General features: G+C 41.9%; 1 protein-coding gene across 4 annotated transcripts in view; it reads right to left on the bottom strand.

The window, feature by feature from the left end:
- The window catches only part of STAU2 (staufen double-stranded RNA binding protein 2), a 141,509-nt gene extending 117,766 nt beyond the window's left edge, over positions 1 to 23,743 (bottom strand). For all 4 annotated transcript variants that reach the window (XM_033155426.1, XM_033155430.1, XM_033155428.1 and 1 more), the window contains exons 1-5: positions 23,633 to 23,743; positions 18,489 to 18,696; positions 16,899 to 17,029; positions 14,633 to 14,792; positions 11,322 to 11,457 (exon numbers count right to left, since the gene is read on the bottom strand). In XM_033155426.1, the coding sequence (XP_033011317.1) occupies positions 11,322 to 11,457; positions 14,633 to 14,792; positions 16,899 to 17,029; positions 18,489 to 18,687 (626 nt within the window). In that variant the 5' untranslated portion in view covers positions 18,688 to 18,696; positions 23,633 to 23,743. The remainder of the gene's footprint in view (positions 1 to 11,321; positions 11,458 to 14,632; positions 14,793 to 16,898; positions 17,030 to 18,488; positions 18,697 to 23,632) is intronic.
- Positions 23,744 to 24,026: the final 283 nt, after the last annotated feature.

The raw sequence follows: 24,026 nt of genomic DNA on the forward strand, positions 1-24,026 counted from the left end.
CTTCAACAAACATTTTAGGAATGCTAATTTTTTTATCTGATCACACTTGATTTATGTTATTCTGCACTTTATTATTTGCTACTCAAGAGATCTATGGTTATTGGCAATTTGTAAATATTTTAAATAAATAAATAATATGTCCATTAAGTTCAATCAGTCTGAGTATAACTTACATTGACTACCGCCCCTCAGTTAGCATGCTCAAAAAGTCAATTTTTAAAATAGGCATCTATTTTTAGCAGACCACTAGTATCGCTTAAAATCGGAGAGTATTAAGCTGGAAATCAGCTTTATAACTATGACCTGGCAAGCAAGGCTTCAGCCATGAGTAAATGTTTACAGCAAGTTCTTAACATCTAAAAACAGGGGTTCATAACATGCCTTCAAGATGGTGTGATCAGGCGCCATTGTAATTATATAAATCGCAATGGTCTGTTGACAATTACAAAACTCATTTTGGTTTGCCACAGAGGCAAACAAAATTTCTGTTCATTATAATTTTACTGGCATATGATGTCATAACATATAAGCACGCTGAAACAATCTGGTTCTTTTCCAGCCAAAATATTAATTGCATACTAAGGATCCCTTAGGACCTCTCCTTGTATGGCTATCAAATCACACTCGCACACACCACACCACAAATGAAGTACGGTATTACTGTATCAGGCATTTTTTTCATATTGCATTTCCTGTATTTTTGCAGATGGCATAAACATTCCTAAAAGAGTGCTTGCCTCTAGAAACCTCTTAATGAAACAAGTAACATTACAAGCTGAAATACAGGCTGTGCACATTTAATTTCTCCTTTTCCATGCAAATTATATTTGTCAGTTTTGTATTATAAATAACTTATATTAAGCATACTGATTGCTCCCTTCACAATTTTCATAACTCCCTAATGACTTTTTGTGTAAATATATTGGGTTGAGCCAAATGTTCTCCAGAGAACATTTTCAGCACACACACAAAAACAGACTTTCAAGGGCCTCAAAAGTTTCACCAGAATTATTTTTTTAGCACAGGTTCCCAGCTATGTAACTATTATGCATAGCTTGTTGGATTTTGATGAAATGACAAGCTGAAGTTAATTTTTAAAAATTAAGGTCTCCTCGTCAAAGCAGTGTAGAAGTCCAAAGCTCATTGTAGCTCATTCCCATAGTTGTTGTTGTTGTTGTTGATGATGATGATGATGATAATAAATTATTTGTACCCCACCCATCTAACTGGGTTGCCCCAACCACTCTGGGCACCTTCCAGCATATATAAAAAATATAGTAAAACCTTAAAAAGCTTCCCTATAGAGGGCTCCCCTTCATGGATCACAGCCTTGTTGTGGCGAAGGGGCTTGAGCTATGAGCTATGTTGTGCAGGGCCACCCAAGATGGACAGATCATAGCCGAGAGTTTAGATTAAATGTGATCCATCTGGAGAAGGAACTGGCAAACCACTCCAGTATTTTGCCAAGAAAACTCCATGGACATAAAAAGAAGCTTTGAGAAGAAAGTGAGCCTTTTCAAGGCATGCTCTGGCTCATGGGGTCACAGAGAGTCGAACACGACTAAGACGACTAAACTACAACAACAAATAGAGGGCTGCCTTAAGATGTCTCCTAATATATATTTAATTACTCAACTCCTTGACATCCGATAGGAGAGCATTCCACAGGATGGGTGCCACTACCGAGAAGGCCCTCTGCCTGGTTCCTTGTAGCTTTACTTTTCACAGTGTGGAAACCACCAGAAGACCCTCGGTGCTGGATGTCAGTGTCTGGGCTGAATGATGGGGGTGTAGATGCTCCTTCAGGTATACAGGGCTGATGGTTTATTATTTATTAATTATGGATTTATTATACTATCCAAACCACCTTAGAGTACACATAGCATTTTTTAAATTCCAAAGTGGTATATAAATAATAAGCACTAGTAACACTAAAGGTAAAGGTAAAGGACTGCTGGACGGTTGAATCCATTCAAACTTGACTATGGGTTAGGCATTCATCTCGCTTCAGGCTGAGGGAGCTGGCGTTTGTCCACAGACAGCTTTCCGTGTCATGTGGCCAGCATGACTAAACCGCTTCTGGCACACGGAGGACCATGACGAGTGCCAGAGCACATAGTAATGCAGTTTACCTTCCCACCGCAGTGGTATCTATTTATCTACTCACACTGGTATGCTTTCGAACTGCCAGGTTGGCAGGAGCTGGGACAGAGCAACAGGAGCTCACCCAATCACGCGGACTAGTAGTACTATCGCCCCAATTCAGTAGTTTCTAGTCCGAAAGAAAAATTATTCAATTAGCATAATTTCTATAACTCATCTATGCTATCGTATGTTTTTCTGGAATGGGTATAATCAGATTATATAACTTCCTCTTCTGTTTGTACATGCCTGGAAATCTTGTAAGAGCGTGATTATGTCAATTGTTACAGCAAACAGAAGCAGTTGCTTAAACTGTCTACCCCAGAGATAGGCAGGTCAGGTCTATAACCTGTATTTCGCTGATCAATAAAATCTGATGGTGACCTTGGCCAAGGCTTTACAAACGGAGGTGGGGGATGTGGAGAAAAGTTACGGTGATTATAAAAAGGATTGCAATCAAGTTTTATAATCTACTTCAGCCATATTATATAAAGCAAGGAATTCTAATGTTCCCTATGCAAAGTGGAAAGACAGAACATCCAAGTCTCTTATCTACTTCAGCTCTTTAAAAAAAATCCCATGAACTGCATTACTCTCCAATCTTAACAGTCTGCAGAGTGGTTAGTAAGAACATTTCCCAAAAACTCATTAGAGTCCAAGAACATAAACAATGCTGCATCTCTAACTGTAGCATCATCTTTTTCCTACACTGAATAGAACATTGCATTTGACAACATAGTGGCCATGTAAACAAAAAAGAATGAAGTGCCTCAGCCACTTAGTCAGTACTCTATTTACCACTACTGATGCTACAGAGAGAAAGCCAAGCCAACCAACTTATTCAGATGGTATATTATACAATCTAGATTATTAAACTACTTGAAAATCATGGAACACAGATGTAGGCATAAACAATCAATTCTCCAACAGAGAGAGGTAAACAGTCAGATGCCAAATGGTTTAAGCAAAGGTGATGGCCTTTTCTTATATATTAATTAGCAAGCTAGAAAGGGGAGTTTAGACTTAGAAAGCAAATGTGCTTAAGAAAGAATTATTCAAGACAGTTAACCTAGTAATAGATAAATGTGCACTGTATGTGCTCACATGCAGTCTATGATCTGAATTTTACATTTTACATTTTGATGGTACAGGGAGCAGAAAAAAGGAGGAAAGCAGTAGGAATGATTTAGTGCAGCTTCACATAAAGGTAAAGGGGCCCCTGACCATTAGGTCCAGTCGTGTCCGACTCTGGGGTTGCGGCGCTCATCTCGCTCTATAGGCCAAGGGAGCCGGCGTTTGTCCGCAGACAGCTTCCGGGTCATGTGGCCAGCATGACAAAGCTGCTTTCTGGCAAACCAGAGCAGCGCACGGAAACGCCGTTTACCTTCCCGCCGGAGCGGTGCCTATTTATCTACTTGCACTCTGACGTGCTTTCGAACTGCTAGGTGGGCAGGAGCTGGGACCGAACAACGGGAGCTCACCCTGTCGCAGGGATTCGAACCGCCGACCTTCTGATCGGCAAGCCCTAGGATCTGTGGTTTAACCCACAGCGCCACCTGGGTCCCGCAGCTTCACATACTTGGGCCTATTTTCAGTAGGTAGGTAGAGACTAAGGAGTTAAGTCAAAGGCTTCACAGAAGAAGTGTTTTTTGTGGGACAGATTTGAAAGGCAGGAGAGAGGTGGTGTGATTTGTCCCAATGCTTTGAGCCACTGATGAAGTTTTGGTTATGAAATCCATAACCAGCCATTATTCTTCACTCATCTTCATGCCCTCTATACTTTCAAAGAACATAATAAGGCTAGAAAACCCTTTGTTTTGTCAAAGATTTACAGCATCCATAAAGGACCATCCTTTCTTGACAGACCCATACAAAATGCTTCCCCCACCTTCGGAGCCCTAATGCTAATCACTATCATCCAATGTGATAGCTACTGGCAATGGCACAGCACATCACCTGCAGGCTCCCTTGCCACTGTGCTCCAGGGACAGCTTTCTCAAACAGATGTTTCTGCTTTTTAAAAGTCACAGGAAATGGGCTGACTTTCCCCCTTTTCCTTTCCTAGAAACAAGCACTAGCACAGCTGTACTCCACACTTCCCTTAAAACAATGTGTGTGGGGGGGGGTGCGCGCGTGGGAAGTGTATGGTAATGGCAAGCAAGGCAAAATAAATTACTGTGCAGATAATTAACAACTATTAATTCAATTTAAAACCTAACCCAATGATGGCAGTGCAACGAAGCTGAGTTAGATGACATAGGAAACGAAGAAACATAGTTATTTCTCTTTCTGTAATCAGAATCCTGCTTCACTCAGTTTTAGCCTAAGTAACTTAGATGAAGGAACCAGCTTCCTTGCCTTTAGCAACCAGCTGGTTACTGAACTGAGCCATCAGGACTTGCAGCACAGACTTTGCTCTCCTTAAAGGCATCCTGGCCAGTCCAAACCCTGAATACACTGCCTGGACTTTAGTGACTCTCCAGGCCTTTAACTAAGCAACACTCTTTCTGGCCTTGTGTTCAAGCATTGATTCACTACTCCCTAGCCTGACTTCCCACTTCTGGCCAGAACAAAATTTATGGAGCAACATGACAATTCCTAAAGCAGGCAGCTAATTGGAAGGGATCATCATAAGAGATACCCAAAGAACAAGGTGAACAGGTTGTACATGAATAAGCTACAAGTTCTTAGGAAAAAATGTCCCAAAGTCTTTGCTTTACCAGGGCAAACACACTGTCATATCCCATTTCACAGAATCGTTGGAAAAGGATCTAGGAGTCTTAGTAGACCACAAGCTTAACATGAGTCAACAGTGTGATGCAGCAGCAAAAAAAGACTAATACTATTCTAGGCTGAGTCAACAAAAGTATGGGGATAGCCAGGGGTGGGGGAGGGGTGCAGATGCCCCTCTTAAATCAAGTAAATAAATAAAAATACTTAACTGACCAATTGCGTCGCAGATAACTCAGTTCTCCCACCCCCGCAACATAAAGCCTACCCCTGCTAAAATAAATCAAGGCTATGCCCATTAATAGACGTATAGTGTACCAATCAAGGGACCACACCTTGAAAGCCTGAGTTCATTCTGAGCTTTGGCCCACCTGACCTTTTCCCTGCAACTGTTGGCTACTCTTGCATACTCTTCCTTTGTTTTTTCTTCTTTCTTCCATTTCTTATACATTCCCTTCTTACTTTCCAACATATATATAAGATCCTTATGCAGCCACACCATTTTCTTTAGGTGCCCCCCCCTTTTCTTGTTGGAATTGTCTGCCTTTGTGTCTTCAATACTTCACCTTTAAGAAACTCCCATCCATCTTGGACTTGCTTCTCTTTTGAGTATTTCTGACCATGGGACTTCACACTTAGCTTTCCCTTGCCTGTGTATAATAAAACCTAAGAGGACATAATCACTTCCTCTCAAGGTTCCTTGTACTTCCACTTCATCGATCAGTTCCTCCCTGTAGGTGAGGACAAGGTTCAAGAGAGATGACCCCTTGTTGCTTCTTCTACCTTCTGGGAAATGAAATTGTCAGCAAGGAAATTTAGGAATTTGTTGGACCTTACACTCTTGGCAGAGTTTGAGTTCCAACAGTTATCAGGATAGTTGAAGTCTCCTATAACTACTATATCTCTGCTTTTTGAAGGAAAATGGGTAAGAGTCCAATATAGGCAACTTTTTGTGCAACAGGCTATGTTCAAAAACTACATTAGGTGTCCCCAGATAAATGTGCTAAAAGCTCTGTTCTTATCTTAAAAATAAAAATCGGAAGCCAAAGCTTTAAGGCTGTCAACCAGTCCCTTATCTCAAAAGGACACTGTCCCTTTCCCAAAATATAGTTGCATTAGGAGCACATATTGGGATCTGCAAAAGGGCTCATGGGAATTTAACTTGAACAGCATTTGACTCAGACGACACTCCCCTAATCCAAACAGCAGCTCCAAAAATAAATTAGAAAATTACCCTAGCATTAAAAATGTTAATATCTGCAGGGATATACCGACCCTCTTAGGTATAGAAAAGGTGTAGTATAGCAGATGAATTACCGGTAGCTTGAGCTTTCTGGGATGCAAAGGATTTGTGACAGAGTATGATGGAAGCTTTTAACTTGTTCCATAATTTGGTTATCCAGAATTGTGCTTAACCCAAATCTAGAACAGGATAAAAGTACTGCATAGAGTAGGATACTTTTATATATATATATCCAAGTTTTAGCAGGTGTCCTTTGGGGTCATTTAAGACATTTTCAAGATCAATCAGAAACAGACTGAACAAGGTGGGGGCAAGTATACATCCTTGCCTAGCTCCCTTGGCCATGGGCATATCTTTAGTAAGCTGTCCAATTGCCACATCTAATTTGTAAGAGGCTATTGCTATACATAGCTTGAATAAGGCAAAAGAAGAAGAAGTCTTTTATCAACAAGAATGTCATCTAAGAATGTCATTTCTGCCACAGCTTGCCCCTAGGGATAGAATCAAAAGGTGCCTTAATATCCATGAAGATAGTAAACAGCTCCTCTTGCAGGGGTCTTGGATATTTTTAACAAGGTGGCAAAGCACAAGACAGTAGGTAAAGGGTTGAGTGGTTCTCTCTAAATGCTGCTTGAAAATCAGTAAGTATATTCTGATTCCAAGAAAGTAAATTAATCTATTGTTTAAGAACATAGGATATAACTTCGCCATTAACTGATAGCAAACTGCTAAGTCTCTAGATTCCTGGATCATTAGCTTGACCCTTTTATGAGTACTAATGGTGCTCTCTTCTAGCTAGAAGGGATCATATTAGAACTGCTTATTGTAGTAATAAGGGTAGCCAACAATAGCTTATACACTTATAAGCTCTGCAAGAATATAGTCAATTCCTGGAGTCCTTTTCACTCTGTATGTGAATTATACTGTATGTGAAACTTCTTTCAGAGAGACTGGGTTCTATTTTTTGGTGCTGCTAATACAGAACCATAAAGAGGGTCTACATTGGATGCAAGGCCATCTAGGAATGTAGCAATGGATCTAAAGTGGTCCTCCCAGACCTGTGCCAAGATACAACAATTTAGAACTTCAGATCAAGAGCATAAATCTCCCAAAGTAAGCTAGCAGAAGGTTCTAGAGTTGTTATTAAGAGAAGCGTTTAAAAGCAGCAACCATGAATCACTCTGACACTTTTTATGAGACAATAAGGTCTGATTCCCCCCCCCCATTGAAAATAGCTTGGGGAAATATAGTTTTACCCCAACTTCCTGTAAGAAATATAGGAGCCTCTTAGTGCTCTTTTCATCAAACTGCGCTCATCAAACCATTGGATGCTTCCGGATTTATTGGGACCAAAACTCCCGGGAGAGAGATTTTGTTCATGTGGTATGACCTCCTGGAGAAGTTGTATAAGCTTCTCAATTGCCTCCATAATGGTAGTAGAGGGTTTCTCAGACAAAACTATTATGAGACAAAACACTATAACCACCCTATTGCTAATATTCTGGAAATAAAATAGGTATGAAATAATAGGAAAGTACTGGAAAAAGCTTTTGGGTGAGCTTTCTGCAGTCAAAGCTAAACACAAATGACAAATTCATACTGCCCTCTGATGGCCTAGGAGAATTATTCTACGTTGCACCCCTGCAGCCACTTGACTAAGCCATTATGAACATAATAACTCTCACTCTGCATCTCCTGTAGCCAAATATGGAGACAAGTGAGGACACTGTAACCTGCCTCCTTTCCCGTATCTGGTTTCTTCATTACTCCAGCTGTGTGGAAGCCATCATAAAAGTTTTCATGCGACACCATCTCTAACCAAATCTAATCACATGAGCTAAGCAAATCATGCCCTCATATCACATCAAATGTCTTCTCCAATCACAAAGGCACAGGGATTTTCTTGCAGCTGTGTTCAAAAGAGAAAAGAAATCATGGGGAACAGATTGACAGCAACTTCAAAATTCACTGCACATAACTGTATGACAGGAAAGCAGCCTTCAGCCATAGGGTAGGTCATATAGAATCCCTCACCTCCTCAGAAGAACAGGGAGGCAGGTAACACTGGCTTACTGTGTGGTCAGAAACTATGGAGAGTTGTCTTTCCATAAATTGATTAACTTTCCATCCAAAGTAGTAAACAATACAGTAAATGCATGACATGAAACCCCACAGGTTTGTTTTGTGCTTAATGAAAGCAGCTTCATAAGGCTGTGACTTTGAGTAGGGAGAGTGGTAAGGATTAACCACCTGTAGTTTCCCCTGCTCAAAATCATCCCTCAGTTACAGATCCATTTTACAAGGATAATTACAGATTTGAACCCAAGGAGGAAAAGTCAGTGGAGAAATAATTACATGCAGGTGCACCACCCCTCGGCTCAAAATCACAGCCTCCTTGCTTTTGATTTACAAAAAGGCTGTTGGATTTTCCTTACAGGCAGTTTGGGTGTAATGTGTAGATTACCCTGTAGTTAGTCTCCTGAGAAGCACACTAGCTATTTGTACATGAAAACTGAATGCAAAGGCCTTTTGTTGCTGTTTTAAAAAGGTAGGATCATTGGATGTGCTCATACTTCAAAAGCATACCTCTGCTAAATAAGTTGGATACTTGTTCTGATTCATTCGTGAGTTTTGTATGCCCAAAATTAGAAGAAACCAGGAGGATGCAAAGGCCTGAATGAAGCCCAATGTCCTACCCCAACAGAGACATGCTATTCTTTTACTACACTTGCACTGGCACTTGCATCCCTGAAAACAGACTGCCTACTACAGAGCAACATCACTGGAGAGGGCTAAAATTCAGTCCTCACCCAACCCTCACAGGAGTCCCAGTGCAGGATTGCCCCTTCTTACCCTATATGCACACCAAACCACAATCAGGGTGCTGCATTCAAGAGAGTAGGCTCACACTGCAGGAAAGTCCCTGTAGGGCAATCATCTCTGAATGACCCAAGCAAGAAAGCCAAGCTACATGCTGCAGGGACATTTTGTAAGTGTTAGGATCTAGTCTTTCCAATTCATTCTGTACTTCAGGAATCTGAATTGGACTATTCTGAACTCCCCTGCCAAGAACACTCCATGTTTAACGTTTGCTTTATTTCTTTTCACTTAAAATATTTCTATCCCACTTTTCTGATTCTCCCCATCCTGCCCTAAACAGGCTCATGTGGTTCCACATTCTTCCTAGGATTGTCAGGGAAATGCAAGTCCTTCAAACATTAGCTTGCCTTGCCTTCTCTAGTGGCCAGTTCTCCAGATGAGAATTCACTACCAAGCCCTTTATGGCTATCTTTAGAAATATTAGCCAGGGAAATGGCTTGCATTCTAGGGTGCATGAGAATAAGGCAAAGGGGGAAATGGAAGGAGGAGTGCATTTCAAATCTATCGCCACCCAAATTATTTGCACAGAATCTGACAACATTTTCCACTTTGGCTGTACTAAGAAACAAGCTGCTTTGATAAAAGAATAGCAATACTGTATGTATTTTTTAAAATTCTACACTTTGATTCATATACAACACAGTCAGCCCCTGATCTACCATGCTGGAAGAGCCTCCCAAATGGGATGCAGATGGAAGCTACCAGCAGTGATAGCCAATGGAAATCCCAAAATGGGGCATTTATGGGGGTGGGGTGGGCTGGCTCAGGATCTAGCAGATCATGTGCTGCCATCATGTGACAGCAACGGGACTCATCTGGGTCTCTTTGATGCACCAACCTGGGAGCTGGCAGAGTAAAGCAATAGGGCTGTGGATGGACACTGGCTGCACTGCTTCATCAAACCTGCCACTCTCCCTGCTAGGAGTTACGACTGCAGCCCTAACGAAGAGATTAATCAACTACAGAGTTGCTTGATAAATTGGTAGAGGCAAACACAGCTTCCACTGAGGCTGAGCCACTGAGAGTTCAACACACACTTGCTTGTTTTATTTTCATTTTATTTTCTGGGGATGTTTGGGCTCTAGGGTAGTAAACAGGTATTTTATAAGGAATGAAAACATATATACTATTCTAAGAATCAGCAGTAATTTTTGTTTATTGTATGTACTTCCTTCAATGTATCAAAAAGCACCTATAGAGATTTGCAGATTTATATTATTAATTATTATTATTGGCAGATTTAACATATGAAAAAGAAAATGAAAAATGAATACACAGCAAATGGTTAATCAAGGAAAGGAAAATCTTATCCTGTGCCACCTTGATTTATTTAGACCTCTAAACATCTATATCCCTTCTATCTTCTACCATGGGATTCAAGACAGTATACATGACGTTCCCAGGTGGTCTTCCATGTAGGAAATGACCAGATCCACAGCTGCTTAACATAGCAAGTTGGCAGCAACATCTGTCCTTTGACCATGCCCTGGGACCACTGTGTGGGAGATCTCTTTTGCAATAATGCTATAATTATTCTTTGTTTTTTTTTTGGGGGGGGGTCAATTAACTATTGGTGGGGGAAGGCAGAGAAACTGAGAATCACATGCCCTTAGATGACCAGGTTACAAAACCATAATGATGTTAATAATGCCTAACTGGCTCAAAATGCTTACAAAACACAACTGTCTCCTGGGGGTTGGGGATGTTCCCAGATGGAGTAAGGGTGTTCTGTGATCTCTATTGCCAAAGCTGCTCCTACAGTTCACTTTCATAGGCTTTTATAGGCTTCTGAAGCTTGTGAATTGCAATCATATCCACATTTACTGGAAAACAAATGAATTCAGTGAGACTTACTTCTGAATAGTCATGTATAAGATTGTACTGTCAGTCTTTAAAAAATGTAGAGACCAGCTTGAAAATGAAAGCTTTGCTATTCTCACATAACAGCTGTTGAGAGATCACATCCATTCTTAGGAATGTCTTAAACGGGAGATTTGTAAAATGCAGAATTGTGGTGGGGTTATTTTTTAAAAAATAATAAGCCAAATGCTATCCAGTAACAACATCTGCAAACTGAAGAATGCCATAAATATCTACTGGGATGGACGAACAGTTCCGTTTCCTGCTAACTTTCCAGATGCAGCTTCTCAATCTCATCCAGAAGGAAAGGGAAATTTCAGAATTCAGAGCACACTTGAAGCAGATAAGATGTCAACTAATGAAAAGCAAGAAGTAGAAATGGGAGGCTAAAAAGCTGCCCTGAGGTTGCTTTCTAAAGGGCAGTCAGAACCAGGAAAATTAAAGGAACACTTGAAAACACACAAACCTCTGATTGTACATGCCTCGAAAGTTATAATTTGCTCTGTAGTTTGGAACTGGCTTTTGATCTAACGGCCTATAGATGGCGGGCTCTCCTCTTTTCATAGCAAGACCATTCAACTCCACTGTTGGGGTAATGCTGCCTGTCAAAATAAGAAGATATAACCAGCATTTAAGAAGTGAAACAGAAATATAAAGTTCAACACTGCTTCCATTTTCTACTTAAATTATTAGTGGTTAGAATGCAGAACTGGCTTTTAAAAAGTCAGATCTAGATTTGGCTACAAGATTCTACAGACGTCTCAGGCATGGAGGTAGTCTTGTTGATTTCATTTATTTTTATATGGTTTTAAAAAAAAATATTTATAGTCTGTCCTTCATCCATTCAAATACCAGATATTTTACTGAAACTACAGAAGGCAGTAAGTGGTCTGCACCCTCTACGGTGCATTTTCTTAGCACTTTGATACAAACACTGGTAGGCAGGCTGGAGCAAATGATATCCCTACCTAGATGGAAAATCTTAACTATGTATGAAAGCACAAAGGATAACAGGTATATTTTGCTCCCAATAAAGATACATGAAAAAAGCAAACATGAATTGGTTTTCTGGAGTATGTGCACTCACATGGCTATTCCTACATCCCTGTGCACAACTGTAGCCAACAACTAGCTTTTCTCATTGGGTGCTTTTGAGACTCCTAACCCCAATCCCCACACACAACTGGCCTGCTGCCAAGTTCTTGACACAGCCCCTCTACTGCAGAGGTGGGGAAACTGGATGCAGCTGGTGGCTGGCCGGATCTTTATCTCCCTCATCCCATGCAGGCCACGTTTGTCACTCCCCTGGCATCACAAAGACATCAGGTGATCTACTTTTGCCCACAGTTTGGAATCAAATCATACAAAGGCACAGCTCTGTGCTTTGCAAAAGCCAATGATCTGCCCACCACTAGGTTGAGTGGCTTTCTCTGCAATGGCTTCACTACTTTTGAATTCATTGCTAACCAATGAATTAAACTTCAGAGAGGCCTTAAAAACTCACTCATTTTCACTAGCCTATTCATAAGCAACTCTCTGTGCTGCTATTGAGTTCCTTCTCAATAGCAAATGGTTTTGTAAAAAAATGTATTGTATTTTTGAACTGAAAGTGTATTTATTACTACCAGGTTTTATAAATGTTTGTATGTGTTAAAGAAAATTTTGTATTCTACTTCTATGTGTTTTACTATTGCTGGAAATTGTATTTTTATCTGGTATTCCATAAGCTGCCTTGAGTATGTTTTACTCATAAAGCAGTCTATAAATACTTTAAATAAATAAAATGTATTTGGTTTCTAAAAGTCTTGCAATTTCTGCACAAGCAGCACCCAGAACAGCTTACAGAAGCAAAACACAAAGAAATGCAATAAAACATTTTAAAAGCAGTGTGGCATTGTAATATCTTACAAAACTCCTCCTAGTGGTGTAGCAATGAAAACTACATACTAGCACATTTGCAAAACTAAGCAGGGTATAGTATGGTTTAAAAATTGGATGGGGAACCGCATGTTGTGATTCCTGCATTGCAGGGGGTTGGACCAGATGACCCTCGGGGTAATCTCTTCCAACTTTACAATTCTATGAAACAAGTTTCACATCAATTTCTTTACTGGGTGGTCTTCCATTTAAGAACTGAATATTGTGAAGCTACCCTATATATAGTATAACTAACACCAGAAAGGCAAAATAATACACTGTATTAGACCAACTGTCACTCTACACAACACTTTATCTTTGTAATTTGCACAGAATAAGTAATTTTGTACTGATAAAGAGAACTATTTATAAATGATGATAATTTGTTAGTTTAATTTTAAATCATCATACATCCATTTAAATCATGCAAGGCATAACATGTCAATCACATGAATACAACACACAATAAAAACAGAGCTTTGAAAAATCTAAAACAATCATTACAACATACACAGCAGAAAACATTAACAATGACAATAATGACTAATATTCATGCTTCATCTACAAAAAGCCTGAATGAAAAAACACAGCTTGAGCCGGCATCAAAAGGTAGCTACTGAGGGTGGCAATCATACTTTCAGAGGGAGGGTGTCCAACAGTCAATGTGCCAGTACAGAGAAGGCCTTGTACTGTGTCACCACAGAAAACAGGCAGCACCAGCAAACTTCCTCTGCCAATCTCAACAGAGGAACCACCATGTACTGGGAAAGGCAAGGCATTCCCAATATTCAGTGAAATACACCCCAGAATGTAGTAATCTACATTCTGTAGACTAGGGGTCAGCAAACTTTTTCAGGAGGGGGCCAGTCCACTGTCCCTCAGACCTTGTGGGGGGCCGGACTATATTTTGGAAAAAAAAAAGAATGAATTCCCATGCCCCACAAATAACCCAGAGATGCATTTTAAATAAAAGCACACATTCTACTCATGTAAAAACACGCTGATTCCCGGACTGTCCGCAGGCTGCATTTAGAAGGCGATTGGGCTGCATCCGGCCCCCGGGCCTTAGTTTGGGGACCCCTGCTGTAGACTGTAGAATGTAGTAATCTACATTCTGAAACAAATTCTACATTCAGGACTCTGTTAGTCCAGCTTTGAAGAGTCTCAAGTTTTATTTTAATACAGATCAGTATGAAACTGCTATAGTAGTAAAAGTTTTATCATCTCATTTTGACAAATAAAGCAGAAACACACAACATTTTAGTTGGTCCTATCATGATCTTACTATAGCAACAGAACTGTTACTAGCAGTGCTTTTCTGTCAAAAACATACCGGTAGTTTGCTTTCAGAAAAGTGATACAGTAGATCTGATGTCCCTCTTTTTGCAATTTAGCAACATAGGTTTTGAATCACAGGTGTTCTACAGCCCTCTGCTGGTCAAACAGTGCAAAATGTATAACTGAACGCATCCTTTGCATGTACTTTCACATGACACCCTCTTGCAAAGACATGAGTTAAAATTCTTCCTTGTCTAGCTTTATTAAAATAAATAAGCAGTTCAAATGTGTCGATTTTGTGTCTGGTCACAATTCCCTCCCCCAACAAATTAATGCAGTTCATATTAATGCAGTTTATATATTTTGGAGCTGAATCTTGCAGAAATATGAAAGCTCAATAGCTCTTGCTATGGAAATAAAAGGAATAATTATGCAAGCTCATGGTAAGAGCGTAGCTTTTCATCATTCTGCTGATTCCTGTTTTCCAGCTTCACTTATGGTTGCTATATAGTGCAGCTGAAACAACATTAACCAAGGCTGAACACATTCATGAATATTGTTGCAAGTAGAACGGTGACTTACCTGGATTATTATTAACATTGTTTTTGGGTGGTCTAGGTGCTGGTTTGGGGAGGGTAGTTTCACTCAGAGCTTTGCTAGCAGCAGAATGATGAGCCTTTTTAATACTGCTTCCTTCAGCATCCCATGTCTGCTCTCCAAGAGTCAACTGCACCGTGAACATCTTCAAAGACGTAAAGGGCAAGTAAATAAGGTCAATGTTAGCAATATGAAATGTGAATTATGTCATCTACTCTCTGGAGATTTTGGACTGACTCTCATCAGCCCTAGTAAGCACAGGTGCCTAGTGAATATATTACCTCTAGTTTACAAGCACCAGGTGTCAATATGCCATTCATATTTCCCACCACCACATTTTTGCACAGCTGATGGAACAACTTCAGAACTAATGTGGGTGGCATATTTCCCACCCCCAGAGTGCAGGTGTCCTTGGAAGCACTGCATAGAGCTAAGGAGGAAGTAAGAAGACCAATGCTTTCCCCCACTTCTTCTTTCAGCTGATATTAGCAGCTGAGCAGAAAGCAGAATGATCAAAGGGAATGTCAGGAAGAGGTGCGCAATCTGTGAGACTGGAGTGGAGACCACACAAAAGCCAGAACCATTGAAACTGATCCTCTTGAAATGGCTTGCTTTCACCCACACCCACCATAAACCCACATAAAACCACAAATCACATTAATAAAATGTAAAAATCATGTAAAATCAATGTAAAAATCATGGGCCTGGTATTTTCCAGTACTGCCATGGCAGAAAAACAAGGAGCAAAGGCACAAATCCTTACAGATCCTCATTTATTTTACTATCAAATCATAGGTCACCTCCGTGGCCATGCATTCTGAAACGTGTTGTTGGCTTTGTCTTCCTATGTAAAAATGAAACAGATTGAAAAGGATCTCTGCCAATTTAAGCTTTAATTTGATGGTACTTTTGGAAGAGCCCTATGGGTTGTTGTTGTTTTTTTTAAAAAAAATCAAGGCAATCTATTTTAATCCTATAGAACTGCAGGGAAAAGCAAAGATCTTGTGTATGTATTTGTACTCCAGCTGTTTTATTTTGGGGGGGGTGATATGTCAGAGGGGGAGAGAAACGAATGGACTGGTGGTGCCCGTTACACTATCTCAAAATTCCAAATGTGCCCTTGGGCCCAAAATGCCTGAAGGAACTGCCACTAGATAGAGCTAGCCAGTCTGGCCTGCATTGATTTTTCAAACCAAGTATAACACTTAAAATTAATGGAAATATATAAAAAAATTGTCAAGTAGCACCTTAGAGACCAACTAAGTTTGTTCTTGGTATAAACTTTCATGTGCATGCACACTTCTTCAGATACTTAAAATTAATCTCTACCTTTGTTTATATGAGGACTGCCTAGTTTCTCCTTGTTCCTCTCCTCTACCTACCAAAGCAACCTTGTGTTCCACCCAAGTTTGAATGCAGAACTATGTAACAGCTGGCATAAGGTTAGATGCTAAGGTATATCCTTCTGCTTATGAAAAGAATTTGAATCTAGCAGATGCTCCTGCTGCCAGACAAGGAAAGAGATTTTTACTGACTGCTCCCTTTCCCCTGTGCCCCCCCACCACCTCCCATGCTGTTCTGCAGAGGGCACAAGGGACTGTAGGGGAAGGAGCAATCTAAGAAAATGGTCTCTTCCACAATTTTCTAGCAAGTCCATCCTGTAAGCAAAGTTCCAATCTGGGTCACTCTGGATCCAGATGTGTATGTGTGTGTACATCCACACAATTATTTTAAGTAATGTACAAGCAGCTACACACCAGGCAATAGAGGGGGGAGATAAAGATCTCCAAATAAATATTCCCAAAGAAGAATGGAGTCAATTTTTTATTGCCAGATCCTCTTTTATTGTACTAATCAATTATAAAGCCAACTGCATCAAAACCACTATCTGGTGGCACTGGTTTCCCTGGAAAACAGGATCATGAAGAAGGCAGAAGATGAAAAATGTTGATTTTATGAAGGCACAAAAGGGCATTTCTTCCATTTGTGGTAGGGGTGCATTAAAACAAATCAGTTTTGGAACTGCTTGGTTGAAATCATAAGGGAAATTTTGTACAACTGAGCCTTATTAAATTGCTAGAAATGTTGAAGACTGGAGTTAAGTAGATGTAGGAAAGAAAAAATTCATATATTTAGTGGCAACTCAAAAGTTACAGAACTGGAGGGATGTTACACTCAGCAAGGATTACTCTGTTCATAATCTGTTCTAATTATAACAAATGACATATACACTGGAAATGTATGACGTTACCTTGGCATGAGCAGGTCCTCGTTCATTCAAGAGCTTATACAGTGGTTGAATTCTATTGAAACGGGCCAACTCATTTACCAGACACATTGGAGTTTTCTCTTTGGGGTTTGCCATGTTATCTTGTAAAGGAACTGTAAATAAAATTGAGACAAGGTTTCTTGTATATTGAAACATCATTATCAGTTTGCAGAAATAATAAAAAAAAAAATCTAGCTAAAACTTTGGAAAACAGATCTCAGACACCATGTTGAAGAAAAATCTGAATTTGGATGGTAGCAGTCTAAAAGTGAGGATCTTATACCTAATGTATTTTTACTTAAACCATATGAATCTTAAAATATATGTTATATAAATTCCTTAATGTTAAGTTACTTATTACAATCATTATGAGTACTTCAAATAATTTAAACCTGTTATGTGCTTGTCTTTGGCATATACTAAAATTTCTTGAACTCAGTTTGTGACGAGAGCTGACGCGAGTCACATTCTGCTCATGCAATTCTCCCACTGGTGGAAAGACGGATAGGAGAAGCAGTTTTCGCAGATTCCTCCCCCCCCCCCCTTGCAAGCAGTGGTGTAGCTAGCTGCTCGGGTGCCTGGGGTAGTGCAAATGTCCTGCACCCAGCGGCAGTGCAAGCTGCCCACGGGGAGGGGCAAGTTGGGGCAGAGCAAGATGTGCAGAACCTTCATGGAGTCTGCAAGCCCCACATTGCCATTTCGGGCAGCGCAAAACCTGCAGGTGTCTGAGCCAGTGCGTCACTCTCCAGGAGAGAAGTGTGGCTTGGGCACGCTGTAGGCCAGGTCCCGTAGCCACCTCCCTCAGTGATGACACCCGGGGCGGCTCGCACCCCCCTTCCTACACCACCGCCTGCAGGCCCCTCAAAATAAACTGCTCCAGAAGCTGGAGGTCTACCAGAACAGCATGAAAAATGGCATTGGGGGGCACTACTACAGAAGGGAGAATTGGCTTCCATTAGCAGAAGGGCAAGTATAGATCTAACCCATTTTTTCTGTTTATTGTTTCTCCAGTTCTAGCATCTCCTCTAATCTAAGCCTTTTAATCACTGCTCCCTGAACTGAAGAAAGCTTGGGAATTGCTAATATTTTATTTCTCCTGCGATTTCATTTCTTCTCATAATGTTTATGTTCATTAACAACACAAAATTTCATTGCAGGTTTACTTTTGGGTTCTGTGTTTCAGTTTAAAAGGACGGGAACAATGTTTTACTTACAGAGCTACAAAAGAAATACCACTTGCTGCCAAAGAAAACAAAAACAAAAAAAGTCTTAGACATTTTGTCCTAGTGTAGAAAACACACTTGGATAACTTCATGCAGTTTTAAACGTTTCAGTAGAAGGTACAGTCAAGCTGGGAGAGAGGTGAGTTCTTTTCAGGGCTTCTATAGTGCCCAGGAAACAAAACTCTACTTTAAGCTAAATTCAGTAAAAGCAGTGAAACTGCACTAATGGTGTTTTAGGTGTTTTTGAGTACTTCTTTTGTTCTGTGCTCTTTGTGAATTACTTATTCCAACCCCCCTAACACTGATAACACAAAAAAGAAAATGCAATTTAAATCTGCCACCGCCTTACCCTGTGAGTTGCTAGAAGGTATGGAATCCACCTGACCAGTTTTGGAATTATTCCAATTGACAGCTGCTTCTGGAATGGATCCATTCACTGAGGGCAGAAGAACCACTGAACCTGTTGCTGTTACTGATGGGGTTAGCACTGCTGGAGACTGGGGAGGTCCAGAGTAATTTGGTGTGGTCTGCATCTTGACTTGTGCCATTGATTTTTACTGGAGGGGGAAGATACACCAAAGTATTAGTATTCTTTTGTGCTTCTTTCCATCCCTAAGGGAAAGCACAAATATGACCAGCAACCCAACTGAACTGTTAAAAAAAAAAGGTTTTCAATTAAAGAAATTATCAGTTTTGGCTGTATTAGCTACATCTTTCATATGTTCAGCTCTGATGCCAGGGCCAGACCAAGACATTTTGGCACCTGAGGTGAACCACAAATCCCCCCCCCCCCGCCCGCCAGAGAAGAAGGGGTGAGTGAAGATCTGCATCAGGAACAAGGAGGAGGGATAAAGATCTACATCGGGATCTGCTGCCCCTGCAGATCCTGCTGCCTGAGGTGGTTGCCTCATCTTGCCTCATGGGTGGGCAGGCTCTGTCTGGTGCTTTACACCAACTGAGTACAGACTCTTAAGGGCACCTTCCATAGGAGAGCTTATTGGTGGCTTCTCCCTGGTTTGGAACTTTTTGCACTTGAGGTCTGACAAAGCCTGAACCACAACATGTGTTTGTGAGATGCGATGTTAATGTTTTGTTTTTGTGCTTTTATCTTGTATTTGTATTTTGTGAACCACCCTGAGATCTTCAGATAAAGGGCAGTATATAAATTTAGTAAATAATACAGTCGTACCTTGGAATCTCAAACACCTTGGCTGCCGAACAAATCAGCTCCCGAATGATAGAAACCCAGAGGTCCCCAATCATAACCCCCATGTAAATTGTGGGCTTACTGTACAAAGTTTATTTGTTCCTTCAACTACCGGTAAGCAGTAGCTGTCAATCAATGAAATCCTATGCACCTCTACAAAGAAGTAAGTCGCACTGAGTTCAATGGGACTTTCTACCATGTAAGTGCATAAGACTGTGGCTAATGTTTTCGCTGAAAGGCTCTTGAACCACCTGACTAATTTGCAACAGCAAGGGTGTTATTCAAAAGACTATTGCCTGTAGTCAATATTTAAATTTGCTGGAAGTTAAGTTATTGGGCTAAAATGATATCAGCTATTGGGCCATGACATCTGGCTGCTCAACCAATGGCATCAAAACTAGGTACTGTCCTCTCCCCCATGCTTTTCAACATTTACATGCAGCCGCTGGGAGAGATCATTGGGGGTTTGGGCTGGGTGTTCATCAGTATGCAGATGAGATCCAGCTCTACCTCTCTTTTAAATCAGAACCAATGAAGGTCCTGTGTGAGTGTCTGGAGGCGGTTGGAGGTTGGATGGCGGCTAATAGATTGAGGTTGAATCCTGACAAGACAGAAGTACTGTTTTGGGGGGACAGGAGGTGGGCAGGGGTGGAGGACTCCCTGGTCCTGAATGGGGTAACTGGTAACTGTGCCCCTGAAGGACCAGGTGTGCAGCCTGTGAGTCATTTTGTACTCACAGCTGTCCATGGAAGCAAAGGTTAATTCTGTGTCCAGGGCAGCTGTTTATCAGCTCCACCTGGTACGCAGGCTGAGACCCTACCTGCCCGCGGACTGTCTCGCCAGCGTGGTGCATGGTCTAGTTATCTCTCGCTTGGATTACTGCAATGTGCTCTATGTGAGGCTACCTTTGTAGGTGACCTGGAAACTACAACTAATCCAGAATGCGGCAGCTAGACTGGTGACTGGGAGCGCCGCCGAGACCATATAACACCGGTCTTGAAAGACCTACATTGGCTCCCAGTACGTTTCCGAGCACAATTCAAAGTGTTGGTGCAGACCTTTAAAGCCCTAAACACCCTCGGTCCAGTATACCTCGCTACGGGAAGCCAAGTTACAGGGAACCAGGCAGAGGGCCTTCTCGGTAGTGGCACCCACCCTGTGGAACGTCCTCCCACCAGATGTCAAAGAGAAAAACAACTACCAGACTTTTAGAAGACATCTGAAGGAACCCCTGTTTAGGGAAGCTTTTAATGTTTAATATATTATTGCATTTAATATTCTGTTGGAAGCCGCCCAAAGTGGCAAGGGAAACCCAACCAGATGGGCGGGGTATAAATAATAAATTATTATTAGTAGTAGTAGTAGTAGTAGTAGTACAGGTAGCTGAATAGGCAGGTCAGAGGTCAAAAAGATTAGAGTTAATAAAAATGCAACCCATCATATTGATGTATCCTTTAACAGTTTAACAATCAGAAAAGTAAAGCTGATAGTGGCTTGCAACAATGTCCCAATTCATTTATTCTGTCTCTCTCTCCCTCTTATGGAAGCTGTGCAGAACTCCTATAAACCAAATGTTTACTCCATAACTTTTTGTCACAAAGTATCTGTGACTGACACACATTTTCACATTACAGCACTGCCCTCACTAATGTTCATGTATCACTATGTATTTTAGCAACTTAAAATACAGTACTGTATTACTATGACCAGATGTAAAAAAGTTTTAATGAAATAATCAGTTTAGAGAGTGGCCAGATAAGCAATATTAAAGCACTCTTAACAGTTAATCCAATAAAACTGAAACTGGGAGAGATGTCTGAAACCAAACTATTAGTGGATTAATTCAAATCAGTATGTGAAATTCCTTCAGCCTCCTTGCCCTTTCACCTTTCTGTCTCATGGTACCTCTTCCAAGTCCTCAAGCATGCCCCACATGCTTGTCCCCAACACTGTTTGAATAATGAAAATGAGCTAAAAAGACAACTTTTCCTCAGAAAAGCTGGATTGCTTTGCTTATGGGCATTTGGGAATATTTATAAACATTCCAGGCCATCACACCAACTTAGTCAATTGGTGTCAGATCATCACTAGCAAAATACATATTTTTACTTGGTATTTTTCCCCTTTACTAATTGACTATGCAACATATATCATCTACTTGTAAACATAACTTTGTGTGATCATTAAAACCCTGATCTTTGAAAACTAATCTATTCATTTACTTTTATTTCTAACCTACTCAATCTCTTGGGCATTACAACTAAATACGGTACCAGCAGACACAATCCCCTTGTTGAAGCTACCGGTATGTAACCTGGGTGCAGTCAGTACCTGTATAGGAGATAACCACCTATGTAGACTGTATTGGGCTCCATCATGAAAGGTGGGGGGAGAAGTTTTAAAAAATGAAAGAAAGCCACTAAGATGCCTTCCTACATAACTTTTGTTTCTCACCTTAAAAACAACTGCAACTCCATCAGATCTAATGTGACAGAGTGTTACATAGGTGAGGAGGTGGGCATGCCCCAGATCCATTTAGGGTTGCTGGTGGGACTGGTGGGCATTATGGATTGCAGGGGGCCAACTTATATCCGCAGAACCAGTTGCAGATGCTGCCAAGCAATGGACCACTGCATTCTACATAAGGGGAAACTTACATCTTTCAAGGATAGGTCCTGTGTATGATGCTTTTTTATATACCGACATGAGTTGATGTTAAATTCTCTAATAAATGTAATATTAAATTGGACCTGCTGTAGAATGTAGTCACCCATTTCCAGGCAGCATCTGCACTGGTTCCGCAGATATAGGCTGTTCCTCTGCAAGCCATAATTCCCATCAGTCTTGGTGGGGCACTTAATGGTTTTCTGCTCATTTTAACAATTGTATTTCACTGTGCTAGATGATGCATTATTTTTAATTGTATTTCACTGTGCTAGATGATGCATTATTTTTAATTGTATTTCACTGTGCTAGATGATGCATTATTTTTAATTGTATTTTCACTGTGCTAGATGATGCATTATTTTTAATTGTATTTTCACTGCTATTTTTGGTTCTTACGTAATTTGTATTCTACTGTATTACAATTTTGACTCCATAGAATTCAAATTTTAAAACAGTAAAATACAATAAAGAAGTGCAAAAAATACAATTAAAATCTATATGAAATGTGATGGATGTACCATTCCCCCATCTTTTAACCACAAATCTACAGACATGCCATGGGCCAACTAAATGAGGCTCACAGAACAAAGGTGGCGCAAGACCACAGTTTGGGAATCCTTGATCTACACTGCCCCGAGCCTCTTGGAGAAAAGGCAGGATACAAATATAACAAATGTTCATTATTAAATAAATGACCAAAGGCATAGTACAAACAAAACACGGCTACAACAGAACACAAAATCACATGGGTGGGAGATGATGACAGGGCAGGACATGCTCTAAGTGTTCAAGTAATTTATAGGCGGTGCAACTTGCAGTCAAATGAAGAATTCAAGCCATACTTCCTCAGGTCATAAGCCTCCTGCTGCCTAACTCCACATTAAAGAATGAACCATGGGGATTAAGAAAGTGGAGAATCAAGGGTTCCCTACACAGTCCCCGGATTTGGGAATGAGCTGTGAAGATCAATACAGTTTCCACTAGGTGCCGCAGCAACTGAGCCAAAAAAGTCACACCCTCTGAAGGGACAGCCATGGAGGAGGAGGAGGAGAAAGTCAGGGAGGAAGAAGAGGCTAGTTGGGGGGGGGGGTTAGCTAAGCAATGAAGGGGTCCAATAACCGGAGCTCTGCGACCGAATAGAAACAGGCAGGTATTTATATAAAGAGGACGGAGAACTTGTTTCCCTTTTGGGAGTGGGGGGCATCCCTTATTTCAAGGCACGTCCATTCCAAGGAGGAGGAGGAGGAGGAGGAGGAGGAGGAGAGCGTCGGGCTCTTTCTGGCTGCTCAGGCGTGCTCCTTTATTTTGTGTTTGTTTTGCCTTTCGAGAGCAGCACGCTGCTCCCCGGGCGGCCATCCCTCTCACCTGCGCACCTCGTCCGCCCGGCAAGGGCGACCGACCAGGCTCAGGACGACAACGACGGAGTCCCCGACCCGCCCGCCTCCGGGGCAAAGCGGGAAGGAGGACGGCAAGGGAGGGAGGCGGCTCCTCTCATGCCGCGGAGGCTCCAGCATCTCCCGAGCCCGGCGTCAGCCGGTGCGCTCGCCTCTGCTCCCCCCCCCCAGTCCCTCCCGGTGTCCCGCCGGGCCCGTCCGGGCACCTCCCGCGGCCTCAGTTACCTGGTTCCCAGGGACACTTTGGAGACGCCTCTAACATCGGCAAACACTAAAGAGAACTGACCCCGCCGCCGCGCCTCGGCCGCCGCCGCCGCCGGCCCCAACCAACCGCTCCATCACCCCCCCCGCCGGCGGCCGCGGCGCTAGGCCCGCAGCCGCCGCGGCCTGCTCGCCGGTGCCGGCCGCAGGCAACGGCCTAGAGCTCCCTGGACCATCCCGCTCCCCGGCCGCCGCGGCGGAAGCCTCCCCGCGCGCGACCCCCGCCGCCGCGACCCCCCTCTCCTGGCGGCGCAAATGGCCCCGTCCGCATCCCCTTCCCTTCGCGCCGCCCGAGCGGCGGAGGACTGCCCGCGCCCCCCAGCGGCAGCTCCGGCCACCGCAGGGCTCTTTCCGAGAA

This window comes from Lacerta agilis, chromosome 7 (genome assembly GCF_009819535.1).
Source record: "Lacerta agilis isolate rLacAgi1 chromosome 7, rLacAgi1.pri, whole genome shotgun sequence".
In the NCBI taxonomy this organism is placed as follows: Eukaryota; Metazoa; Chordata; class Lepidosauria; order Squamata; family Lacertidae; genus Lacerta; species Lacerta agilis.